This window comes from Peromyscus eremicus, chromosome 1 (assembly GCF_949786415.1).
Source record: "Peromyscus eremicus chromosome 1, PerEre_H2_v1, whole genome shotgun sequence".
NCBI classification, from domain to species: Eukaryota; Metazoa; Chordata; class Mammalia; order Rodentia; family Cricetidae; genus Peromyscus; species Peromyscus eremicus.
In genome coordinates, this window is record NC_081416.1 from 180703862 (window position 1) to 180714842 (window position 10981).

Consider the following 10981-nt stretch of genomic DNA (forward strand, 5'->3'; position numbering starts at 1 on the left):
AGTAAAAATGGCCATCTTACCAAAAGCAATCTAAAGATTCAACACAATCCCATCAAAATTCCAACACAAGTCTTTACAGACCTTGAAAGGACAATTCTCTACTTCATATGATAAAATAAAAAAAAACCCAGGATAACTGAAATAACCCTGAACAATAAAAGAACTTCTGGAGGTATCATCCCTGATTTCAAGCTGTACTATAGAGCTACAGTAATGAAAACCACATGGTATTGGCATAAAAGTGGACACATTGATCAATGGAATAGAATAGAAGACCCAGACATAAATCCACACACTTATGGTCACCTGATTTTTGATAAAGAAGCCAGAAATACACAATGGGAAAAAGAAATCATCTTCAACAAATGGTGCTGGTCTATCTGGATGTCTGCATGCAGAAGAATGCAAATAGATCCATATCTATCACTCTGCACAAAGCTCATGTCCAAGTTGGTCAAAACCTCGACATAAATCCAGTTACACTGAACCTGATAGAAGAGAAAGTAGGAAAATAGCTTTAAATTCATCAGCACAGGAGACAAATTCCTAAACAGAACATGAATAGTGCAGGCATTAAGATTGATAAGAGACATCATGAAATTGGAAAGCTTCTGTAAGGCAAAGGACACTGTCTATAGGACAAAACGGAAGCCTACAGAATGGGTAAAGATTTTCACCAACTCCACATCTGATAGAGGACCAATACCCAAAATATATAAAGAACTAAAGAAACTAGACATCAACAAGCAAAATAGCCCAATTAAAATGGGGTACAGATCTAAACAGAGAATCCTCAAGAGAGGAATTGCAAATGTCTGAGAAACACCTACGGAAATCTTCAACATCCTTCGCCATCAGGGAAATGCAAATAACGTCAAGATTTCATCTAACACCTGTCAGGATGACTAAGATCAGTAACACAAATGACAGCTCTTGCTGGAGAGGACGTGAGGAACACTCCATTGGTGGTGGGAGTGCAAACTTGTACAGCCACCATAGAAATCAATACAGTGGTTCCTCAGAAAATTGGGAATGGATCTATCTCAAGACCTAGCTATACCACTCTTGAGCATATAATCAAAGGACACTCCATTCTACCATAAGGACACTTACTCAGCTATGTTCATAGTGGCCTTATTCATCATAGCCAGAAACTGGAAACACCCTAAATGTTCTTCAACCAAAGAGTGGATAAAGAAAATGTGGCATTTACACAATTAAGTTATTACTCAGCTTTCAAAAAAATGACATCATGAAATTTGCAGGCAAATGAATGGAACGAGGAAGAATTATCCTGAGTGAGGAAACCCAGGACCAGAAAGACAAACATGATATGTACTCATTTATAAGTGGATATTAATTAGCAGTCAAGGTAAATCACACTACAATCCATAGACACAGAGAGGCTAAGCAACAAGGAGGGTTCTGGAGGGGGCACATGGATCTTCCTGGGAATGGGAGATGGCATAGATTTTGTGTGTGTCTTGGGGGGCAAGGGAGATGGGAGCAGGAGCTATCAGTTTGTGGAGGGATGGATGGAGGGAGAGAGCACTATGAGAGATGACTGGAATAAGGAGGCATTTAGGGGCTATGTGGAAACCTAGTGTAGTGGAAACTTTCTGGAACCTATGAGGGTGACTCTAGCTAGGACTCTTAGTTATGAAGAATAGAGACCCTGAAGTGGCCATCTTTAGTAACCTCACAAGGCTCCCAGTGGTGGCAATGGGACACCAACCCAGCCTTAAAACCTTCAACCCACACCTGTCTTGCTTTTGAGATGTGCTGGGGAAATTGTGGCTCACAGCTTGTCAGAATGATCAATCAATGATTAGTCTACCTTGAGGCCCATGCCACAAGAGGGACCCTATGCCCAACATTGCCTGGGTGGCTGCGGACCCAAAGCTGGATGGCTCAGAGACCTAGGGATGAAGCAAACACAACTAACCAAAAAAAAGTAAATGAGATGATTCCTAACTATTCTGCTATCCTCATAGATCAGTGCCTAGCCCAGACAACATCAGGGAGGGTTCCTCCGGCAGCTGACAGGAGCAGATGCAGACCCTCCACCCAACAGAAACATTACACAGAGCTCATGGAACCTGGTGGGAGAGGGCAGAGGAAGGATTGTAGGAGCCAGAGGGGTTGAGGACACCAGGAGAACACGGCTCACAAAAATCAACTAGGCAGGGTTCAGAGGGGCTCAGAGACCGAAGAAGCAATCACAGAACCTGCATAGGTCTGCACTAGGTCCTCTGCATATATGTTGTGGTTGTTAAGCTGGGTGTTCTTGTGGGACTCTCTAACAGTGGGAAAGGGACTGTCTGACTCTTGCCTGCTCTTGGTACTCCTTTCCTCCTACTGGGTTGCCTAGTCCAGCCTCGATGTGAGGGCTTGTGCTTAGTCTTACTGTAACTTGTTTTGCCTTGTTCAGTTGAAATCCCTGGGATGCCTGTACTTTTCTGAAGGGAAATGGAAGGGCAGTGGATCTGTGGGAGAGGGAGGTGGGGAAAAAACGGGGGGAAGTGGAGTGAAGGGGTGTTAGGATATATTCAATGAGCCAAGAATAAAGAAAACATTGATTGTGAACTGGGAGAATATAAAAGTTATTCAAGAGGTCATGAATTAGAGGTGGAGAGTAAGGAACATGAAGGAGTTGGAGGTGGGGAGGGACAGGCTGGAGTGATGTAGAAACAATGCTCATATATGAAGCTATCAAAACAAAACGGTAGAGGAAACAGGATAGGGGAAGAGATTGAAGTCTTCAGCGGGAGTTGGGAAGGAGGATGTGGGCTTTGCTTACCTTACAGTAACAGTGAATGTTATAAAACTAACCTTGTGTTTCAGCTCCTTGTATGTTTCTCCTCTGGGGAAGTGGTGAATGAGCTGCAGCTCCTGAAAGAAGGGAGACATTTTTTATTTGTCATTGTATAAGATCCATGATCTGCAGAGAGCAGGACTTGGAGACAGCACAACCAACAGAGCATCAGTATTTTACACCCAGATTATACAAAAAGAATGTTAAGGAGACACTGGATGTATAAATGGAAGTCTATCAGCTTCTGACCTTGGAGTTATGCTCCTTTTCTGGTAAGAGAATTCCAACACAGCTTAGGAGGTATTCATGTGTTGCTTAGCAAGGGGCATTCATTTGGAGAAATGCATCATTAGGTTGTTTTGTGGGATCTGGTATACCACAGACTGTTCTCACATGAGTCTTGGAGGTGCAATCCAATCATATAACACAGCCTCTTGATGTAATCAAGAGATGTAGTTCCACATGAGACAGTTGAGGCTGCTGCAGGCATATCTAGAAGACAGGCTAGTGCCCCGAGAACCCCATTTACTTTTGGATTATGCATACCCCACCCTCTGTAATGTTGCACTTGGCAGGCTAGCTCCTTTACCTGAATGTACTGTTTAAATACACCTTCCTCCAGACACTGTACCTTGCAACCTCAGAAACCTCTGGCTATACCATACCACATGTGAACAAGAATCTTTGCTACCCTAGGTAATACATTTATATAGATTCTAGTCAAGTGTATTCCCAATGTATCTGCGTATGAAGTTTAGAAAGGCTGATTTGGCCTCAACTGCTTTTGAGTGCATGATCAAGAAAGCAAAATTTTGTCTTCTAGTAAGCTTTTAGGGAGAATTACCTATTCATCACCTAATGCCTATACATAATTGGACATGTAGATCATTAAAATTAGATGCTTTATGTGGATGGGACATTTACAGTAGGAAAAATGAACACATGACCTAATCTATCAAAACAGAGAACCACTCAAACTGCACCCCTTAGTAACCAGCACATCTTTCTCTTGAACCCCATAAAAGGAAGCCCTGAGAAAAACTAGGGCTCTTGAACTCTTGCAGCCTGCTGTCAATCTTGATGTTTCATTCCTCTGTATTATCACACACTATTGCTTTGCTTTGAATGCAGTCATCTTGCCTGTTTTGCAAATCTGCACGAGCCCCTATTTTTAGTTCTTTGGGTATGAGGTCAAGAACCTGGAAACATCTTCCGCAGTCCCTTATTTCTGGTAATATTGCAGATGACTCTACAGAAGTGTTTCTAAGGGGCTGAGGAGGCCGCTCAGTTGGTAAAGTGCTTTCTGGGAAAGGATGGAGAACTGAGCTCACATCTCTAGCACCTATTTAAGGTGCAGAAGCACACATCTTTAATCCCAGTGCCGGAGAGATGGAGACAGGAGGACCCACCCCAGCGACTTACTGGACAGACAGTTTAGCCAGACTGGCAGGATCCAGGTTCAGTAGAGACTTCATCTCAGAAAATGACATTAGTGCATAGAAAATGATGTAGATTGGTGCAGTGGTCAACCCTTATTAAGGAAACTTGTTTTTGTAGTAGATGATGACTAATAGAAGAATGGACCAAGGTACAGAGAATAAGATTGTGCCACTCCTACATGGGTCGCCTATTATCACATCCTCCCCCTCCCAAGGCTTAGGGATCATTGCACAAGAAGACATGGAAAGTTTGTAGGAGTCATAGTTGGTGGATGGAAACTGTTTTCTGGACAGAGCAGGGCAGTTGCATATGAATTCACTGTGGTGGAGGCAGAATATACAGGCTCAGGTTAGACAAAATCCAGCAGGGAGAGGGGAGGTGAGCACAGAATCTCGCCCCTGGCTGAGAAGCAGTTAGCAGTTGATAGTTTTGGGAAGAGGGAGAACCGATTTTCTTTTTTTTGATGTTAAAAGTCCCATTTTAATAGAGAAATTGTGCAGAAGGAAGCATGGGGATTTTCCTAGAGCCATATACACAGAATTACAACATACACAGAAGAACATGTGTGCAATGCATCTACCTGCAAATTGAACCAAGGCTCCTGGTAGGTTCATCATGTTCCAGTAGGAGGCCATATATTTAAGAGTATATGGATAGCAAAACTGTACTTGATGAGTTAAAAGAAGGGCATAAAGTTGGGCGTGTAAGGAAGGGCAGATGCATCTGAGAGAAGTTTGGGGGATGGGAGGGATGTGACCAAAACATAGGAAATTTTCTAAGAAAAAAAATGAGAAAAGTAAATAAAACAAGAGAATAAGGCAGAGAGCAGCTGAGGACAGCAGACATTGACCTCTATCTTCTGCAGCCACACCTCTATACACATGGACATGTAGGTTTACCTATGCCAGAACACACAAGGATAAAATGAATAGTATGATAAATTCATTACCATGGCACTGTGCCATGGCGCTGTGCACAAGTATATGTTCTGTACTTTAATTCTATTAGCACTATGATAGGTTTACTTATGCCAGAACCACATCTAACACATGAGGTGCTCTTTGCACCACTAGGTGAAAATGTCTCTGATGTCATCTGAGAGGAACTTTTCGGTCCCGTCATAATCTTATGGGACCACCGTCCTATGTGTCCCACCATTGAACAAAGTGTCACACAGCATGTGATGTTCCATGGTATGAGGAACAGAGGCACATAAGGTCATTCCTAAAGGCATTAACAAGCCTTGTGGAGGAACTTCCTGGAGTCTGGAATGAATAACCACAGAATAGGGTAGTGTGAGTCTCAGTGAAAGGATTTGAAACTAAACATTGGGTTGCGTGTAGGTGAGTTATGGAGCTGGAGAGAAGGCTCAGTGGATAGAACACTTGCTTTCGAGGTGTGAGGGTCTCAGTTTGGAGACCCAGAAGCCCTCAGAAAGCTGGACACAGTAGTGAACATCTGAAACTCCACTGCCCCTCTGGATGGAGACAAGAGAATCTCTGGGAGCTAATGACTCATCTATCCTGGAGCACAGCAGCAAAGAACAAGAGACCTTCTTCACATAAGTCAAAAGGAGAGGATTAACACCTGACGTTGTCCTCTTACCTCCAGATGTGGCTGTGGCACTCACAAGCCTGAACTCAAAAGAACACATGCCCATATATACATATACACACAAAGATAAAGTTAAGAGGGGAATCCAGGGAACTTTTGGAAAAATACCCGGAGGTAATTGGCACTAGCATCTGAAATTCAGGGAAGATTACACACTGAAAGCATCCATCAGCAAGATTTCAGGAGGGAACTGGCTGGCTAGAAACAAGATGACAGTAAGCAGGGACAGCACAGTATGCTGAGAAAGAGGCCAGTTAGCAATCAAGTCTGAAGGCGAGGCTCTCTGAAATGTGTTGAGTGGACACACTGGTCATGTGCAAGAGCTAGTGCTGGGATAACACTGCCATAGAAGCTGGGAGTATGCTTTTAAAGAGGCTGGGGAGATGGCTCAGTGGGTAAGAGTGCTTGTTGTGCAAGCATGAAGACCAGAGTTCAAATCCCCAGCACCATGTAAAAACCTGGGCTTGGCCATGAACACTTGCAACCCCAGTGTGGTAAGAGGCAGAGAAAAGAGGGCTAGTGTGGCTTGCTAATTCATAGGTACCTCGCCCAAGGTTCAGTAAGAGACCCAATCTCAAGAGAATAAGACAAAGAATGCCTTCAGTCCTCCTGTGGTTTCCATGTGCATGGGTATATGTGGGAGTGCATAACCCTGGATATACACAAATAAAATAAAATAAACGAATCCCAAATGAAAGGAGTCAGAGGCAGAGGCAGGCAGGCAGGCACCATATGACCTCAGTTAAATATGGAATGTACAAGATCCAGACTTAAACATGGTGGTATGTTCTTCTAATTCCAGAACTTGTAAGGTAGATGCATGAGGATTTCAAGTTTGAGACCAGCCTTGTCTGTACAACGAGACACTTGAAGAAAGGAACAAACTCATTTATCTCACAACTAAGTTCTTGGGTTCAAATGTGGGTGGTGATGGATTGCTTAATCTAGATATAACTACCACACAGATTATTTGTTGGTCAAACAATCATGGCATTGTGCACCTTGAACAAACTCAAACTTTCTCCACTAAATATTTTGAACAAACATTATCTGGTGCTGGTTTACTCAGAACATCTACCTTGTAGTAAGCACAATTCCTTAAAACTGTGTCAAATCTCAGCTCTGATAGATCTTATGATATCAGTTGATAGTTTAACACACCTCTAGAAACAGTTGGATGGTCTGGGATTAGGCACAAATGGTCATGGGACCTTCTAAATCATCTTTCATTTACTGCTGCTTTGAGCCCAAGTCATATTTTATAGTACACCAGCAATATCAAGAGAAAATTGAAAAAAATTGATACCCCAAATCCGTATGATAGTTAACAGTCAACTCAACATGGAGGGAACAAGCTGCTGGGCACATCTATGAGGGATTGTCTAGATTATTAACCTCTGAGATTGTATGGGAGGGATTGTCTTGATTACAGTTAATTAATAGGGAAAGACCCATCTTAATTGTGATGAGATGCTTCCCTGAGCAGGGTATCCTGGTCTGTATAAAATGGAGAGGACAAGCTGAGTATTGTGATGCATGTATTAGTTCATTGCTTTCTTTGTGTGAGTATGTGTGTCACGTGTGTTCATGTGCTCCAGGAGTCCAGAAGAAGGTGTAGGATTCTTGGGAGCTTGAATTACAGGCATTTGTGAATTTCCTGATGTGGGTGCTGAGGAAACCCAACTCAGGTCCTCTGGAAAAGCAGTAAATGCTCTTAAGGGCTGAACAATTACCCCAAACCCTGCTCTTTACTCCTGACAGTGGGTGTAATGTGACCACTTCTCTCAGGCACCCTGACTTTATAACTTCTCTCCCACAATGTTCTGTAACTTGAAATTATGAGTTTCTCCCTTAAGTTACCACTGTCAGGATATTTTATCACATCTACAGGAAAGGAAACTAAGATGGCCAGGGCCAGTCAATCAGCGTCCCTTCGAAGGGCCAGGTAGTAAATACTTTTTGCTTTTTAACTAGATGGCTTAGCCTGTACCTTTTAATTTCTGTGGGAAAGTAGCTACAGGTAATAAAGACAAATAGGCATGCTGTTTTCATATAAAACCTGTTTGATGACTGGTCACGGAGGCACATGGCCATAATGATAGCATCAGGGAGTCTGTGGCAGGAGGATTTTGAGTTCAAGGTCAGCCTGAGCTACATGGTGAGAACCTGTCTTAACGTCAAACATAAAACAAGCAGCATCCCATAAAAGCTGCTTAACTGACACTGAAGTTTGAACTCCACGTACCTCCCTGAAACATTTCCCTTTGTATTCTACCACTTAAAAAATACAAAAGTTGAGATGGCAAGAGAGATGAGCAGGTAAAGGCATTTGCCACTGAGGCTGATAGAGTGTGATACAGAGGCTACAAGGCAGAAGATGGGAAATTCTAACTGAGACCTACAAGTGGACCCCTGACATCAGTATGCATGCCATCTACATAAAAACAAATAAAACAGAAGTGTGGAAATTGTAGGAAGGACTCTAGACTCATGGGTTTTAGAAAAACAGATGATGAGGTCTTTATTTGGCTTTCGGGATTGCATAGTTTATTGATCTTTGCTCTAGGTCAGCTTTTGTTACTGAATGGTGATCAACTGCAGACTTGTAAGTGTTGGGGCTAAGTGATCATAGCATGATGCTCAGCTTCAAACTGACATCTATATCACCCCTTCCAAGGTTCAGGGGACATTTGCAGAAGAGAGGATGGAAAGAATGTAAGAGCCAGAGAGAAGGAGGAGTGTTGCAGGACACTGTGTTCCATGCACAACGAGGCTGTTGTGGTTATCTGCATAAGATTGCCCCCCCAACATTCCATCATGGAGGGAGCAATATTTTCCTCAGTGACGTATCCATTGGTAAGGTGCCTAGTGTCCCTGTAAATAGGAACTCTCCTATGCTTCTTTAAGCAATGCGAGTTAAACTTACTGGTTAACAAAAGAAACAACAAGAACGAAACCGAAACACAACCCTGAGAGGATTACATTCTCTAACTAGTAGATGGTTCAACACCCATGCAAATACAGTAAGTTGACTCAAAGGGCTTAAAAAAGGAAAAGATTGTATGAAATTGGGACTGGGAAATGGAGGATGTCTAAACTACAGGGAATGGAATATGGGTGGAAATGATCAAAATGCATTATGTACATATGTAAAATTTTAGACAAAAAGAACAAAGAAAAAAAAGGGAACAACACCCCACCCTAGCCTATCTCCCAGGATAAGGGACAGCTTTCTTCTCACCACCCTCATATCCTTTGGCGTTCAAGGCAGAATCTTTTTTTTTTTTTAAAGAAATCTCCAGGTCTTCAATATTCCACGAATAAAAATTATCCACAAGAAACTTACCTAATGCGAAAGGAGAATCCTTTTTACCAGGTGTTTTCAATGGTGCTTCTGAAAAAGAAAGAAGAAGAAGACATTTGCCTCTTTCAGAACCCAGATCCCAGAGGAGTTACAACACTCTCTTTCAATCCGGGTTGACTCTTATGGGGGTACCAAGTTGTTTTCTGATTGTACTTGAGGTTTATCTTGTAGGAAAGGAGCTCAGGTATGGTTCTGAGATCGTAGGTTCTAGAGAGGTGTGTGTGTGTGTGTGTGTGTGTGTGTGTGTGTGTGTGTGTGTGTGTGCCAGCATGTATGAGCAAAAGAACAACCGTTAGTGTTGGTATTCAGGCACCATATGCCAATGCAAAACTTCTGAGGCAGAGTCTTCCATTGGCCAGGAGCTCAGCAGCAAGTAGGTTAGGCTGGCTGGCCCCAGGGATCTTCTAATCTTCACCTCTCAGTTTTGGGATTATATGCATGCTATAATGCTTGGCTTTTTTGAAAAAAAGAATGAATTCTGAGGATCAGGCTCAGGTACTTATGTCATCATGGTAAGCACTTAACTGAGCTATCTCCTCATCCCTCCTCTTTTTGAGACAGTGACTTACCATATAGCCTAGGCTAGTCTAAAACTCAAAGCAATCCTCTTGCCTCAGTCTCCCCAGCACTGGGATTTCAGGAGCCATCCATCACATCTGACTTATTTCTACATATACTAACCCCTTAAGGAATTCCCTCTTTTCTAGGACACAGTATCGAATGGTCTTTGCTTACGTCCCATTTGTATTGCTACTAACATAGCAAGATCTTCACGGTTTAGCTCTTTTAAGATTTGCAGGGTGAGTCTCTCCACCCAACCAGTGGGGCAGTACTCTGTGAGAATTTCTGCTAGCTGAACTCCATTGGCCAGGTTCAATGTAATCTGGGGGATCTGTTTCAGGGCATCTGGCAGAGGATAGGTCCTTAGGACTCTCTTGAAATTGTCCAACTCAGTTTGGTCCAGTTTTTGCAGGACATCCTTCAGGTTGCTATGGGGCAGATTGGGACATTCCATCTTGACCCACAGGTAAGAGCTGAACTTCCAGCTTTACAGAACTATGGAAAGAAATGAAAAGAGTCAGCTTTCTTACCTCAAATACCATGTGCCATGGCAGAGCTATTGACACAGTTAATCCAGTTCCTGGTAGTGGTTATTTTCACGTAGAGTTCCATTCCTTGGCCTAATTTAAGAGGTTAATCTGAGAGTCTTCATCTCTTTGAAAACATGCAAGCCTCTAGAGTCATATTAGAAGTCTACAATGTCACGTCTCATGTTCCTAGGAGATCATTGATTATGTTAAGCTCACTGAGTATTAATAAGCTGATAGAATCTATGCCACAGTCTCCATAACAACCTGATATGTAGTTACCTTGTGGAGTTTATGGAGAGGTAGAGTTTTGAATCTGAGAGGTGAAAGCATGTGTACATGTTTACAGACAAAACACATGGAGAAGGAACTCTAAGTGAGAATAGAAACTAAACAGAGGCAATATAATTTTACATGGTTGCATGTTTTTAAAAACCCAGGACTCTAAAAATCAATTCCCTATAGCAGGCATTAAATATTAACAATATTAATCAAGAACTTGGGTTGAAAAAAATCACTTGAAACTCATTTGAACAGCAAGTTATTTTCATTTGCCCCTGATTCTGGAGAGGGGTAAAGTTTTATAGACAACATACATGGATTTTCAACCCTGTTCATATAGAAGAGGATGACTGTACTCATGATATAGCCTCTGCTGAT

The 10981-nt window shown here is 42.4% G+C and overlaps 1 protein-coding gene across 1 annotated transcript in view; it reads right to left on the reverse strand.

Annotated features, from left to right (window-relative positions):
- Nucleotides 1-10248, reverse strand: part of Nlrp2 (NLR family pyrin domain containing 2) — a 53318-nt gene extending 43070 nt beyond the window's left edge. Inside the window, exons 1-2 of the mRNA XM_059253627.1 lie at nucleotides 9969-10248; nucleotides 9216-9263 (exon numbers count right to left, since the gene is read on the reverse strand). Coding sequence (XP_059109610.1) covers nucleotides 9216-9263; nucleotides 9969-10248 — 328 coding nt within the window. The remainder of the gene's footprint in view (nucleotides 1-9215; nucleotides 9264-9968) is intronic.
- Nucleotides 10249-10981: the final 733 nt, after the last annotated feature.